General features: G+C 37.1%; 1 protein-coding gene and 1 long non-coding RNA gene across 2 annotated transcripts in view; both read right to left on the bottom strand.

Annotated features, from left to right (window-relative positions):
* Positions 1–16779, bottom strand: part of LOC110257996 (uncharacterized) — an 819260-nt gene that overhangs the window by 442575 nt on the left and 359906 nt on the right. The gene's annotated exons all lie outside the window — the stretch shown is intronic.
* Positions 4764–5724, bottom strand: LOC110258623 (olfactory receptor 2J3-like). Its single transcript, XM_021081919.2, has one exon. It carries the CDS (start codon positions 5722–5724, stop codon positions 4798–4800), a length of 927 nt encoding a protein of 308 aa, XP_020937578.2. The 3' UTR covers positions 4764–4797.

Raw genomic sequence — 16779 nt, 5'->3', positions numbered from 1 at the left:
GTTTATCCAATCTCCTGAGATAGACCATAATGGAAAATAATATTAAAAAATGAATGTTTATGTATATATATACACACACACATACGTATATGTATGACTGGGTCACTTTGCTATACAGCAGAAATGTGCATAACATTGTAAATCAACTATATTTCAATTAAAAACAATAATAATAAAATAAAATGAATAAATTTGGGGTATCTAATTTACGCCTGGTGACATAATTCACAATACTGTATTATATACTTGAAAGTTGATAGGAGAATAGATCTTAAATGCTCTTACTACAAAAAAAAAATGTATAATAAGTAAGGGAATAGATGGGTTAATGACCATGGCTGTGGTAAACATTTGCAGTATATACATGTATAAATCACCACATTGTACACCTTGAACTTACATATGTTGTACATCAATATCTCGAAAAAACTTAAGGAAAAAATTGAAATGTCAATAAGTAAAACTCAATATCAAATAAATAAAGGAAAACAGAATTTACCTAATTTCATCAGTCTCTCCACAAGGTTCTCATGAATACCAAATGAAACATAGTAACTTTGTAGTTGAGAATCCTGGCCCACACCATGTTATCCAAGTGTTCAAAATTCATATCACCAATAATAGAAAAATAGGAGTTCCCGGCGTGGCGCAGTGGTTAACGAATCCGACTAGGAACCATGAGGACGCAGGTTCAATCCCTGGCCTCACTCAGAGGGTTAAGGATCCAGCCTTGCCGTGAGCTGTGGTGTAGATTACAGACACAGCTTGGATCCCACATTGCTGTGGCTCTGGAGTAGGCCAGCAGCTGCAGCTCGGATTCGACCCCTAGCCTGGGAACCTCCATATGCTGCAAGTGTCACCCTAAAAAGCAAAAAAAAAAAAAAAAAGAAAAAAATGCACTCAAGCGGACACAATATCACTGCTGTCAAAAATGAATATTCTCATTCTGCATAAACACTAGTCAAATCTAAATTGAACAGTATTGTATGATGTAAATGACCTGTACTCTTCAAAAATATTAAGCTCATTAAAGGCAAAGAAAAACTGAAAAATGGTTCCAGATTAAAGGACAAGAAACGTAACACTCAAATTCAATTTGAAATCCTGGATTTGATCTTTAATTTAGAAAATACTCTCAGGAACACTTAGGACTAGGTTGCATTATACTCCATAGTATTTCAGAAAAATATTGAAATGCACATTAATATTACATTATTATAGACAGAATATCAAAGTACTCATAGCAAAATATTAACATTGTGAAATCTGATGAAAATCTATAGTAAATCTATACTATTTTCTTTTCTTTAAGTTTTATTGGTACTGAATTGTAAATAGAATATGGCAGGTTTGTATTTAAAAATTTATTATGCTTGATGCCACTTGTTGTTGTCATAGCATATGATAACCAGTGGCCTTTCAGCTTCACATTTGTAAAAAGAGATACAGTATGTGACACTGAGGCCAATAAAAAAGCAGAGAATGAGTGTATCTGGGCTGGAAGCCAGAGCTAGTTTCTGTGATTATCCAATGACATATTTGTGCCAATCATTTTGCACTGCTGAGATAGACTCAGAAGATACAATTGAGCATGTGTTTAGGGAATGTGCTGCACAGGAACAGGTGCGAGATGAAGTGGACAGAGATTGGGAGACAGTGTCCAGATAGGGAGTAGAAATTTACTGGTATAAAGAAGCAGCTGGTCCTTCAATGCATTTAGCCTCCATTCTCAGCTGAGAAAAGGCTGAATTCATTGTTAGCTCTTCAGTAAAGTTGTCTGTGACCCAAATTAATGTGTGCTGTGTGACTGTCAATTTACCAAATATTGGCTTTAGGTTTAGGGTTGGCAATGGTAGGGTCTCAGACCTTCTAGTTTACCTTGAGTGTTGTTGGCCATAAGAAAGGAACTCAGGGAGTTCCCACTGTGGCACAGGGGAAACAAATCCGACTAGTATGCATGAGGATGGGGGTTCGATCCCTGGCCTCACTCAGTGGGTTGGGGATCCGGTGTTGCTGTGAGCTGTGGTATAAGTCACAGACACAGCTCAGATCCCATGTTGCTGTGGCTGTGGCATAGGCTGGCGGCTGCAGCTCCTATTCAATCCCTAGTCTGGGAACTTCCATATGTCACAAGTTCAGCCCTAAAAACACACACACACAAAAAAAAGGGGGGGGGGAATTCAGGCCAAAATCTACTGACCTTACTTGATTTGTTATATACAAGTTATTTAAGCTTAGGTAAGTCACACATCTTCTTCCCTTCAGTTTTCTTATCTACAAAGTGAGAAAAAACATACTTTTACCATGCCTCTGATTAAACTGCAAAAGGTTCATATAGTTTGAAAATATAAACAATAAAAAACAATAGCATCTTGTTCATCTTTGGGAGAATTTTTTGAAACTGATCTTTATTTTATATTATAAATTAAAGAGAATATATAATAATATGGCTAGGATTAAGAATCATATATGCTAAAATTTTGCGTTCTAAGAAAAATAGTCTACACATAGAAAAATACATTTATATGTTTTGCAAGCAGAAAGGGAAGAAAATGGGAAATTTCAAAGTTTTTTTTGTTAAATAGTGAGAGATTAGGGTATTACATGAGGTGTCCCAACCAATTAAGATTTCGATAAGTATAAGATGGTTCAAAGAACTAAGCTATGTCTTTTAAGTTTCTAAAAGCTCTTTTGCTCCATGATGGTCTATTCTACATGACCCCATTATTTATTCAAAGTTCTTTTATATACATGCTTCTTGGTTCTTCATTTTTTGAACAGTAGGTTAAGAACAAATGAATATATACCATATTATTTTTTATGCCTAGTTGGAGATAATCACAGACAACAAAGAAGACAAATATATCAGAATCAATGTAATTGCAAACCACACAAGAAATTGAGGGGGGAGTTCCCGTTGTGGCGCAGTGGTTAACAAATCCGACGAGGAATCATGAGGTTGCGGGTTCAGTCCCTGCCCTTGCTCAGTGGGTTAACCATCCAGCATTGCCGTGAGCTGTGGTGTAGGCTGCAGACATGGCTTGGATCCCACGTTGCTGTGGCTCTGGCGTAGGCTAGTGGCTACAGCTCCAATTCGACCTCTAGCCTGGGAACCTCCAAATGCTGTGAGAGTAGCCCAAGAAATGGCAAAAAGACAAAAAAAAAAAAATTGAGGGGAAGTTTGGGGATATGTTGTGCATTTTGAAAATTTAGGGAATATGATTTGAATCAATCATATCCGAACTTTAGAGGCCCCCAAAACTATAATTGACATTTGGGTTACACAAAAAAATCAGGTGTTGCCAAGATTTTACTTTATATTGAATTGTCCTTTAGCCTTATTCCACTTTAGCTCAATATGAGTACCAATTTTAAATGTTATATACATAGTACACTTATTTGAGATGGAAATGGTGGCAATAATACAGGTAACAAAACTATTACTTTAATTTTTAAAAATGCATTTATGGAGTTCTTGCTGTGGCATGGTAGGTTAAGGATTCAGGGTCACCGCAGCTGTGGCATTGGTCAGATTCAATCTCTGGCCCAGGAACTTCCAAATGCCATGGATACATTAAAAAAAAAATTTATTCATTTGAAAAAATATGCAAATTGATTTTCATAATGAACTTTCTAACCACAAATATTCAAATCAGATCAAGCTTAAAGAGGAAAAAAAGGTAACATTTTCATATAATTTTTATCACAAAATTTTTCCAATACATTTTCAAGTAATTCTTTCAAGTACTTATCAGACGTATCAACTCATTCTTTCAGAGCCTAGTACTAATTCTGCCTCACATATTCCTTACTGCTTCTTAAGCTATGCAGGTGTTCTAAGGGCTTAATTCACCTAACAACACCTAGCCTATGATGACCATTATTTTACAATCCATATATCTGCAGCTTTACAGCTTATTTCCACCTCCTTTACACTTCTCACTACCTTGGGGAACGAAGAGAAATATGAGATGTTTACTTCTTCTGCATTATTTCAGAGGTCTTCTTGTTACAATTCATAAACCTTATTTTTTTTACTAATGATAATGGGATTTTTAAAGAATACAAACCGGAAGTTTCCATTGTGGCTCAGCAGAAAAGAATCTGACTAGCATCCATAAGAACATAGGTTTGATCCCTGGCCTCTTTCAAGTGGCTTAAGGATCCAGCATTGCTGTGGCTGTGGTGTAGGCCGGCAGCTGCAGCTCCAATTCAGCACCTAGGCTGGGAACCTCCATATGCCATAAGAGCAGCCCTAAAAAAAAGACAAAAAAAAAATACAAACCAAACTTCCTCTCAATATTCACTAGTATTCAAAATAGCATAATAGTGTTGGAGAAAATATCTAAAGTGTTTCACTATGTCTTTTGTTAAACCAAGATAGAAGTCAAATGTTATGACAAATTCTGCCTAAAAAGCAAGAAATTAAAAAACATACTCTAGGGTTTTTAAATTAAGAATATCATCTTTCCATAGTAAATTAACCTGAATTTTATCAATTTTTACAACAAATTTCATGCCTCATTTTTTATTAGGTTTATGCACTGAAAATTAATACTGATGTTTTATCTTGATTTTACATGGCTATTTTCTCCAGTAGAGAGTGATTAGTATTTAGGAAGATTGCATTTAATTCATATCTGCCACCACAAACTCCATGACCTTGTGACAGTATATTCTCAATAAGTACTGAGAGAGTGAGGAAATGAGAGTGGTTGATGAATAGATGGATAGATGAACCAATGGTTGAAGAGATGCTCCATTATACCATTAATGTCACAGATACACAGGCTCACCTCACCCCATTAATCTTCTTACTGCCCCTCTTACATCTTTGTTTCTCAGGGTATAGATTAGAGGGTTGAGGCTAGGCGTGACACCAGTGTAAAAAAGGGCAATGAACTTTCCTTGATCTTGAGAATTTCCTGATGGGGGCTGAAGGTATATGCACATGGCTGGAATGAAAAACAGGGATACAACCATAAGATGGGCTCCACATGTCCCAAAGACTTTCTGAAGTCCAGCTGTTGACTGCATCCTCAGCACAGCACGGGCAATGGCACCATAGGAGCTGAGAATGAGGATGAGAGGTATGAGAACAAAAATGGAGCTTGTGATCATGAGGGTCAGCTTATTAGCATGAGTATCAATGCATGACAGTCTAAGCAGTGCTGGAACTTCACACAAGAAATGGTCCACTTGGCGATGTCCACACAGGGGTACCCAAAAGGTAAAGAAGGAATGAAGTGCTGAGTTGGTAAAGCCACTTGCCCAAGAAGCCACAGCCAACAGATGGCAAAAACGAGGGTGCATGAGGACAGTGTAATGCAAGGGTCTACATACAGCTGCATAATGGTCATAGGACATCACCACCAGCAGCACACATTCTGTGGATCCCAATGCAAGGACGAAATAAAGTTGAGTCATGCAACCATTGTAAGAAATTTTTTTTTCTGGGCCCCAGAGGTTGATCAGCAACTGAGGGATGGAGCTGGTGGTATAGCAGAGATCCAGAAAAGAGAGGTTTGAGAGGAAGAAATACATGGGTGTGTGTAGATGGGCATCTACGTATGACAAGATGATGATGAACAGGTTGCCTATCAATGTCATCAAGTAGAACATCAAGATAACCACAAAGAGTATTACTTCCAGATGAGGCCAATTAGAAAAACCCAGTAGAACAAAGTAGCCTTCCAAAGTTGCATTGATTTTTTCCATCATCATTCACTTCTTATTACCTGAGAAGAGAATCCCATACACCCCACAAAAAGTAAGGAAATACTCTATGAACCATAGGAAAACATGAAAAAGAAACAGAATCCAGTTTCAAAGATCTACCACTGTTCAATTCTCAGATAATTTGGCCACTAAGAGAAACTATGATAGTAATGAATTGAAAAAAATAAGAATCTGCAAACTAATACCAATACATTTAAAAACAATATATGAGTGGTAGGGAAGAGAAAGCTATTTCTATCATCAGGATCCTAAATGATAAACAGAGAAGCAAGGGCAGAGTTAGAAAAACATAAATGAATGCTAAAAATTACTGAAGGAAGACATGATAAGTAATTTACATTGTCTAAAATATCCTCTACCAAATTATTTGTTAATTACAAAATGAAAAGTGGTAGATTTTACAACAGAAAACCTGATGGACATCACCATAGCCAAGTAATCAATGTTAATGTCACCAATGTTGAAACAAACCAAAATCACAGGATTACTGATACAGTGTGTTGAACACGACATAAAATCACTTCAGTCATATTACTGCCAAAAATGCACAGCCTGACTTTAATAATGAAGAAACATGCAACAAACTTACACTGAGATGAGATGGATAAAATAGCCAGCCTACACTCTTCAAAAACATCAAAGTCAATGAAGAATTCAAAATGAAGATAGATGATAGATAGATAATAGACACATAGATAGATAGATAGATAGATAGATAGATAGATAGATAGATAGATAGATAGATAGACAGACAGACAGACAGAAGGACAGACACGGACAGACACAGACAGACAGATAAGCAAATTGATGAGAGAGAGAGGATGGGTAATAGAATAAATCTTTTTCAGGCAGAATATAAACTATTGCTTAATCTGATTAAAAGGTTAATAGTTCTTTGTACAACTTTTTCAACTTTTCTGTAAATTTGATATTTAACCAGAATGAAAAGTTACAAAAAGTAAATATAAATGGTTTTTTACTTTTATATTTCCTCCAGATATTTGCCCTATACAGAAAAATAACTTAACTATTGAGTTCTTCTCAGTCATCCAAGGGTGACATCTGGCTAAATAGTAACTTAAAAATTTCCTAGCAGACCTAAAGAGGAAAATTTCCACAAAACAAATAATCTTTTTTTTAACAAATAGCTTTAGTTTTCTTTTCACAATTTTTACACAATTTCCATTTATGTGATTATAGAAAGAGAATAACTGTTAATCCCAATAATCTTACACATAAATTACAATGAACAATATCAAATCTACTTATTATTTCAAGGTGTTTATATAGGATGAAAAATATTGAGCTTCAATTAAATTTTCTTATAGATAAACTTGTTCTTTCTATTTGTTTGCTTGCATTCACAGTTTATTTCTAATCTGAAAACTAAATGGAGATACCAAAAAAAAAAAAAAAGAGAGACACAGGAACACATGCACATCAACTTATTATTCATATACGAAGAAAGCCGAAGGTCTTAGCTCACATGAATAGATCTGTGAAAATAGACAAGGAGATAGTGATTAAATGCCTAAAAAGACATGTGAATATAACTGATTTGAAAAGAGAAATTTTTAGCAAAAAGAAGATATAGCTTAATTGAGAGAGCAAAGAAGCAAGGCAGGATGAGAAGTTGGGGAGAAACTGAGTAACCTGACTACTAGTGTTTATATATATATATATATATATATATATATATATATATATATATATATATATATTTTAGTGTTTAAAGTTGAAAGTGTATATACGTATATCACAGGGCTGAGAAACTGGAACATAGGACCTCAAGAAGGTTTCTACATTATTTCTTTTTATTTAGGACAATAACTGAAACCATATTTAAATTCCAATCATAATTATTAATGTCTACATATAGTTTTATTCTCCAACTTAGAGAATACTGAATTTTTATGGAAACCATTAAATGACTTTATTATCTAATATATTTTGCCCTTTTAGGCATTCAACAGACCTTTTATTAGTGAGATATTACTTCATTGCATTTTTATTTTTTAAAAAATTCCGCAGCCAACAGAAGACTCAGGGCCTATTTCTTCAGATTATGGTAAAGATCCTGAGGATCCTAATATATTATATCCACTTCCCATCAGTTAGAAAGTCATATAATGTACCTAGGAAGCTATTAAAAACTGTCTTTTTTTAAGGAAAGTCAGTAATGACCAAGTCTACGTTACGCAGCTGCCCTACGTGCACAGTCTGAGCATGCACTTCTCTTCTGAAGACTCATTTGCAAGACCTTCTGCTCAGGGCTAAGCACAAAGTTTGGTGAGCCTCCTGGTAAAAAATGCAGAACCTATAAAATGCAAACAGCTCAGTTTACTATGGCTTATAATTGGAGCAAATTCTATGTTTTGCATAGAGAATCTTACATTTCTCTTTTGTTAAAAAAAATAAGGTGCATTTCATAAATAGTTATAACTCGTAAGTTATTTTTTTTTCTCTTGTGGGTTTTCAGTCTTCCATAGGAAGGATTAATACTACCTTTTGTTATGTAGCTATTCTAATAAGGCATAACAACTACCATTTAAATATACCTCCTTGGAGTTCCCATCTTGGCTTAGCAGGTAACGAACCCAAGTAGTATCTGTGAGGACACAGGTTCAATCCCTGGCCTCGCTCAGCGGGTAAGGATCCAGCATTGCCGTGAGCTGTGATATAGGCTGTAGATGCGGCTGGGATCCTGCGTTGCTGTGGCTGTGGCGTAGGCCAGCAGCTACAGCTCTGATTTGACTCTTAGCCTGGGAACTTCCATATGCCATGAGTGCAGCCCTAAAAAGACCAAAAAAGAAAAAAGAAAAGAAAAAAGAAAGAAAGAAAAAGAAATGTTTAATAAATAAATGTTTCTCTGTGTAAATGCTTTGCCTCATTCAGTGTTGCCACATCGCTTCTGCTTCCCTCCTTTCATAGACAATTTTCTCCCTCACACTTTCTAACAAGCTATAACCAAAAAAAGAAAGAAATCATAGCAGAGCCATTGTGTTTACCTCTCTGAGGGTCTTTTAGTTGTTCACATTTATAAGTGCAACTCTTGAAAAAGTTAGCAGTTGGTATCTAGACTACTTTCAACAGCTCAGAAACCATGCAAGATGATCAGACAGTAGATTTCTTATAAGAATTTTTTGTAATTAAACAGAAGATTAATATAAAATTATAAATCAATTATAATGGAAAAATAAATATCATATAAAAATAGAATTATTACACTATGGAAAGAGAATAACTATAAAAATGTAATTAGAACTCTAAATGATATCTTGGACCAAGAGACAGTATCCAAGAAAGGACAAACTTGGAAAGAGGCACTTCCTGCCGAAGGTTAAAGTTCAGACCTCCCCAAAGAAGGTGTGGTTGAGCATGATGGATGATGAAGAAGTTCACTATGATGGAATCAAAAAACAGGAATGGTCAATTAGTAAATTACAAAGATTATTTCACTTCAAGGTCACTGACATTTGAGGGATGATGGGAAAGTTCCAAGATTCTAAAAAATTTCCCTAGAATAGGAGCTATTATATCATGAGAAATACAAAAAGAAACGCAGGTGTTGCTTCTTCTAATGCAGATATAATTTTCTTCTTCCTTATACAGCTGCATGAAACAGTAATTAAAACAAAGAAGCAGCTATATGATATATTTACTTGTTGCATGACCCATCCTTAAGCATTCTTACAGAAGTGAGAAAGGGATATGAGATAAGACACAAAAAAAATAAAACTACCAAATGTAAGTAGAGAAAGGGTAGGAACTTCATGGTTAAATTTCTTCTTACCAGAGGAGTGGGAAATAAAGATCTCATCAATGGTTGCTTTCACAGGTTATGGAATGAAATATCTCTTCTCTTTTTTTAAAGTAAGACATCTTGGAAGAAATATCATGTGGTGGACATGAGTTTCTCTTCCCCATCCCCATATCACTGGTCAGCTTATTTTTTTTCCTACTTTAGTCCTTTAATACTCTTACCTAGCATTTAAGTAACATTCAAACAACTCCCTTCACTTCTGTCCTTCCTGTGTCTGTCCACATTACCTTATTTGTCCACCTGATCTATGCTTCTTTATGTGTGGAACCATCTGATTGCTGGTTTTCATCTCTTTCAAATCACCAAAATAAATGACTTCCTAGATGATACATTCTAATTTGCTACATCAGAATAGGAAAGCAGAGGCTGAAAATTACTATGATTATCACTGCTACACAAGAGAGAGTTGTGAGTCTACCAAAAAGATCTCGTGTGTCAAGGGATGAACCTCTTTTCCTAGAGCAAATGGTGCCTTTATGGAATCAAAAGAATACTGCAATTTGCCTTCCTTGAATGGGGCCACTGGGAGAGCAAATCCCAAAGTAGCAATTAATGCCCTTCAAGGAGTTGTCCTAGTTAGAACTGTTTCTTTCTTCTTCCCAAAGCAGTGCGCAAACGGCCAACTGAAACCATGTGACTACCTGACTGGTTTCATGAGACTGCCCCACTCTGAGCTAGACAAACACTCATAGCTCCACACTGGAGGAAGCGCTGCCATGACCAAGGAAAAATCTCAGCAGGAGATGCTATGACAGCTCAAAACCTAAGTGGCATCTGAGCAGGGAGGGGGCAGCCATTACTGGCACTTACACAGACAGCACATCAGAAACAGATCTCTGGAGGCTAAAAGACCACACCAAATTCACAGACCATTGCCAGATAAACACACCAGCCTCTCCGGCTCAAGCACTGCTCCCCTTTGGGGCTGAGGGGGCCAGTGCTGGGAAGAAGAGCACACACAAAATGGAAATAGAGCCAGCTTGACTCAACCCTCAGGGTTTCTGCTCCAGCAACTTGGGTCCCACCCAGGCCCCCTATACGGTGGTGATGGCCACTGGGCAGAGGGTAAGTCCTGGTTTACACCTAACTCTGGACCCAGTCCCTTCATCTCTAGCCCCACCTCCTACCAAGGTGATAGTTACCGGCACATACTGAAGATCTGACTTTGCTCACATCAAGTCCAGCTGTTCCATCAAAGCCGCTGGACACCCACAAACTGTATAGGGATGCTCCCAAATACATGCACCTGTTCAAGACTGCTGAGGGTAACCGTTCACCTAGTTTCATAGAGACAGAGGGAAGTAAGCAAAACGAGAATACAGAGAAACCTGTATCAACTGAAAGAACAAGAGAAAACCCCTGAAAAAACAACTAATGAGACTGAAATAAACAATCTATTAGATAAAGAATTGAAAGTACCAGTATTAAGAATGCTAACTGAATTAAGGAAAAGAATAGATGAAAACAGTGAGAAGTTTAACAAGGAACTAAAAATTTTTAAAAAGTACCAGTCAGGAGTTCTCTGGTGACCTAGTGGTTAAGGATTTGGGGTTGACCCTGGTGTGGCTCAGGCTTGATCCCTGGCCCAGGAACTTCTGCATGCCATGGGTCAGCCAGAAAAAGGAAAAAAAAAAGAACCAGTCAAAACTGAAGAATAACTAAAATGAAAAAAAAATGAGAAGGAATGAACAGCAGACTAAGTGATAACAGAAGAATGTACAAGTGATCTGAAAGATAGATTAATGGAAATCATCAAATGAGAATAGCAAAAAGAAAAACAAATTTTAAAAAAATGAAAACAATTTAAGGAATCTTTGGGACAACATTAAGGGTACCAATGTTCATCTTACAAGGGTCCCAGAAAGAGGAGAGAGAGTATAGAAAATGTAAATGTACACTGAACTACCATATGACCCAGCAGTCCCACTCTTGGGCATATATCCGGACAAAACTTTCCTTAAAAAAGACACATGCACCCGCATGTTCATTGCAGTACTAGTCACAATAGGCAAGACACGGAAACAACCTAAATGTCCATTGACAGATGATTGGAATAGGAAGATGTGGTATATATACACAATGGAATACTGCTCAGCCATAAAAAGAATGAAATAATGCCATTTGCAGCAACATGGATGGAACTAGAGACTCTCATCCTGAGTGAAGTAAGTCAGAAAGAGAAAAGACAAATACCATATGATATCACTTATATCTGGAATCTGATATATGGCACCAAACGAACCTTTCCACAGAAAATAACATCCTGGACATGGAGAACAGACTTGTGGTTGCCAAGGTGGAGGGGGAAGGAGTGGGATGGACTAGGAATCTAGGGTTAATACATGCAATATTTGGGATGGATAAGCAATGAGGTCCTGCTGTATAGCACTGGAACTATATCTAGTCACTTGCGATGGAGCATGATGGAGGATAATGTGAGAAAAAGAATGTGTGTGTGTATATATATATATGTATTTGTGTGACTTGGTTACTTTGCTGTACAGTAGAAAATTGACAGAACACTGTAAACCAGCTATAATGAAAAAAATAAAAATCATTATTAAAAAAAAAGAAAACGTAAATGTGGAGCTGCATCTTATAACAAGCAGGGCTGGAGCATTCCCTAGGCTCAGATTGGGACATGAGCTTGGAGGACAGGCTTGTGGTACTGGCCAGTTACTCAAGCAGTTTTCAATCCTTCCTCTCCTCATGCTTCAGGAGCAAGTAAGTGTGCATGTGCTCCTCAGAAGTGAAGTCCGGGCCTCCCACAGCCCTTCTGGTAGTCCCACTGGCCCTCCAACCAGCCAAGGGGGGCTTGTCTTCCCTGTGTAGGACCCCAGGGCTGGGGTGCCTGATTTATGGCTGGAACCATTCACTCCCTGGAGAGGATCTCTGCCCATGAAATCTCTCTTTTCCTCAGAGTCCCCTCCCCAGAGGCACAGGTCCTGACCTGATGGTTCTCTTCCATGTGGATATTTCTTACGGCCTTCATTGTGCAGAAGTCTTTCTCCCAGACTCCAGTTAGTTTTCAGTGAAAATTGTTTCACATGTAGATGTATTTTTGATGTGTTCATTGAGGAAAGGAGTCCCCTATCCTCCTACTCTGCCATCTTGTTCTCCTCCTGTGCATAATTCATTTAATGGGGCTGCAATAAGGGGGATTTTCGATCCGAATGACAACTTCCTCTTCCCTGGTCTTTCTCCTTTGCCATTATATCATGTCAGTAATAGGTATTCAATACTTTACCCACTTTTTATTTCATTTAAAAAAATAAATATTCAGGGAGTTCCCGTCGTGGTACAGCAGAAACGAATCCATCTAAGAACCATGAGGTTGCGGGTTCGATCCCTGCCCTTGCTCAGTGGGTTAACGATCCGGCGTTGCCATGAGCTGTGGTGTAGGTCGCAGACCAGCTTGGATCCTGCGTTGCTGTGGCTCTGGCATAGGCCGGTGGCTACAGCTCCGATTAGACCCTGAACCTGGGAACCTCCATATGCCACAAGAGTGGCCCGAGAAATGGCAAAAAGACCAAAAAAAAAAAAAAAAAATTCAGTACCTTACAGTTTTTCATCATCCTAGCATATATCTTTGACTCTTAGGGTTTCTTTATTACTTTTAATAGAAACAAATGTGCTCTTTGTCACACTCATGTGTAACTAGAAAATTATTATGATTTGTTAATTTGAATCTTTTAAAATAACCAGAATAGGAGTTCCCGTCATGGTGCAGTGGAAAGGAATCCAACTAGGAACCATGAGGTTGAGGGTTCGATCCCTGGGCTTGCTCAGTGGGTTAAGGATCCGGCGTTGCTATGAGCTGTGGTGTAGGTCACAGACCCAGCTTAGATCATGTGTTTTTTTGTGGCTGTGGTGTAGGCCAGCAGCTGTAGCTCCAATTAGATCCCTAGCCTGGAAACCTCCATATACCGTGGGTGCAGCCCTAAACAGGTAAAAAAAAAAAATCAGAATAAGTACTAACTGCTTCTATATACTATATGAAAGTTATTTATTTTTGATGATGAATTTTTAATTCAAACAAAAATTTTAAATCTGAGCATTTCATATTAATAGCCAACAGTGTCAAATATTTGGCTCCACCAGTACATGTCACTTGAATTAATATCACATTGTGCACACAGTCTATGACAGCAGTTATCTATGATAGCAGTTATCTATGATAGCAGTTATCTATGATATAGGTTACTCATTATATTCTATATTTATTTTTACTTTTGTTTTTACATTACCTTTTATATATATTCATTTTGCTTCCTAAATGCTCATAATTAACAAAAAAATAGAGACAGACAAGTCCACTGCAATTCCTGAGAGACAGAATCAAACCACTTTCTGACATTCTAGTGAGAAGAAAATATGTCTCCTGGGAAAGAAAGGCATGATAAGGATTCAGAACAGGGGGAAGGAATGAAGTAAAACATATTCATATTCCTTTTTTTCGGATGAGAAAGGTTAAAATATATGTCATATAATCAGCACAGACCTGCATGCTTGTGTGTGTGTGTGTGAGTGTGTGTGTGTGTGTGTGTGTGTGAGTGTGTGTGTTTGTGTGTGTGTGTGTGAGTGTGTGTGTGTGTGTGTGTGTGTGTGTGGCTGAGGGCATTGCTAGGAAGGACATAATGCTCCCTCAGGAGACACAATCTTCCTGGAATCAGACAAGGTCCTGATGACAACAAAAGCTTCTCAGTGTATAGTCTTAGAAGTGAGGACTGGGGAAATTTACATCCTCTGAATGTGGGGAGGTTATAAGGAGAGCATGCAGACAAAATCAGGGAGTGGCTACTCAGAAGCTAATATCATCTACTTTTTTCCCTCAAAAATTATGATTAAAGGTATGTGATATAAATGATTTCTTAAGAGGGTTCTATAAGATGGATTAAAGTGTAAAAATGAATAGCTAACACTCAAAGCATTATTCAGTTCTGGACATTATTTTAATCAGTTATTTTCTCCTTCTCTGAAGACTATAAAAATTTACTCAGTTTACCAGTGACCCAGTCAGAAAACTGCTGTAAGTTATTCTAAATTAATTATTTCCCAGGAAATAGACATATCTCTTATCTTTGGGTAATTGGAAATGCCTCCATTATCCTGTACCTGTTATTCCCATCAAGTGATAAAACAGTTTCTGCTAGCTTATGTTAAGGCATCACTTTGTTAAAATACTAAGTGATGCTGAAATAAGTATGGATAAATGGTGGGAGGCAATGGGATATCATCTATGCAATATTTAATGACCAATTTACATAAATTATATATACTATTCAAGCATTTTGGAAATAATTTTAGCATAATGAAGATTAATATTTATTGAGTTTTTATTGTATTCTGGGCACTGTACTAAGTGTTTCAGGTAAAATATCTAATCATTATCTTATGTTTTCCTTTGGCTGATAGGAAATAAACATTTCATTATGAAAAAAGAGATTAAGAAGGGACTGAGTCAGTTAAGAACAGTCCTAATTATGTGGAGCTGACTCCAAATGAATCAGTTCTGCTGGGTTATTTCCAAAGCAGAGCTGCAGAGAATGTGCATGTCTTGGATCTTGGGCTGGGTAAGGTGACACATGAAGCAAAGCCATGAGCTACTAAATTTATCCTTTCTCCTTCTCGATGTATTTCTTTCAGATATCCAGCTATCATTAAAACTCCATCTCAAGATTTAAAGCTGCAGAATCTTGTCAATGTTCAATGACCACTTGACCTTTCATTACACTGAGCAGGAATCTATAAAACAGTTTATCATTGGGCATGAAACTCCTATATCTTTAGATTAACAAAACAGTGCATATTCAGGTGGTGACTGATTCTTAATACAGGTTATTTTTATATAATGGCAATAGCAGACAATATTGTATGCAGAGTCCTATGAGTTCATTAACATGAGACTTCTAAAGGGCAAGGGTTTTTGAGGGTGATAAAGTACACTTTAATTTCTTATTTTGAATTCATCATTGCCTGTACAATGTTGGCACGTTTAACACAAAACGACTCAGCAAGAAAGATGGGAAGGGTTTCATCATCCTTCCTTCATGTGGACATGATAAATCAGAAACTTTAGGTCAAGAAAATATTATCAGATGGGAGACAGAGAATGTTCATGCCAAATTGTACTGCCTGGGATGCTCCTTTCTGCAGACCCCTGACACCTGCCTTGAATATCTCACACTCTTTCTGTAGGCAATGATTAAAATTAAACATTCTTGGTATATACACAAAATGATTAAAATTAAACATTCTTGGTATGTACACAAAGCTGGCCTCTAGTACATGGATCTCAGGTCAACCAACAAAAGGTCAACAGAGAGCAAATCCAGAAAACAATAGAAAGTGTAATGAAAAAAATCTGATTTTACCTGATGTGAAATTATTCTAAGTGAGAGCGAGGAAGAAGAGAATTTAACATTTGCTTGCTTTCTCACTTCTAATGAGACCTATACATTTACTTCTATAGTATTTAATATTTACTTCTAGACAGAGTATCCTTCTTTGACTGTTTAAATATTTAGAAGCATTCACAGATCTTCACTATCTCAGATATCTCAGTTTTTCAACTGTCTCTGAAGTTTGTGAGGTTTTAAAAAGTACTTACCACAGGATGTCTTTTTAATTCACCCTGCGGGTCTAAGAATATCACATGACTAAGAGCAGGCATCAGCCTTTGTGCCGTCAGCCCACACTGTGGGCCATCCACCAGCAGGTTTCTCTCATTCCCACACCCTCTGACACCAACCCACAGCACAGGCATTTGCTGTCTACAGTCTAAATGGCGAGAGATATTTATGAAATGAAATTTTGTGATGTCCCTAGTTAAGAAAGAGTCAGGCATTCGCCTTTGCTGGTTGGAATTTCCGCCTTGTTCCTTCCATCAGAGTCACCAGGGAAACTTGCAATTTGTCCCAGATCCACAAAGACAGAATGAATAAGATATACATTTATGTTTTTAACTGACAAAAGGGATGACAATTTCTTCACATCCAGAGTTTTCTATGCAACTGCGTAGGCTATGATTGAGAAGTCAGGACATCTAAGAAAATATTTGGGGTTAAAAAAAAATAAGTAAACTATTGTCTGTTTTCTTTGCCACAGCCTTAACTGAATTGAGTTGCTATGTGGGAAACATAGATATCAAATTTTATAATTAAGTCAATCACAGTGCAAGGCAAATGCTTAATAATACTTTAACATAAGTGTAACTG

This window comes from Sus scrofa, chromosome 7, assembly GCF_054392235.1.
Source record: "Sus scrofa isolate SSC_HxYL_T2T_F1_AM1 chromosome 7, Sscrofa_HxYL_maternal_Yorkshire_Landrace_v2.0, whole genome shotgun sequence".
Classification (NCBI taxonomy): domain Eukaryota; kingdom Metazoa; phylum Chordata; class Mammalia; order Artiodactyla; family Suidae; genus Sus; species Sus scrofa.
Note: the sequence above shows the minus strand (reverse complement) of the source record. Positions and strands in the feature narration are given on the sequence as shown.

Bases quoted from the DNA above. Each gene is read 5' to 3' on its own strand.
- LOC110258623 (XM_021081919.2), bottom strand. From the start codon at position 5,724: ATGATGATGGAAAAAATCAATGCAACTTTGGAAGGCTACTTTGTTCTA.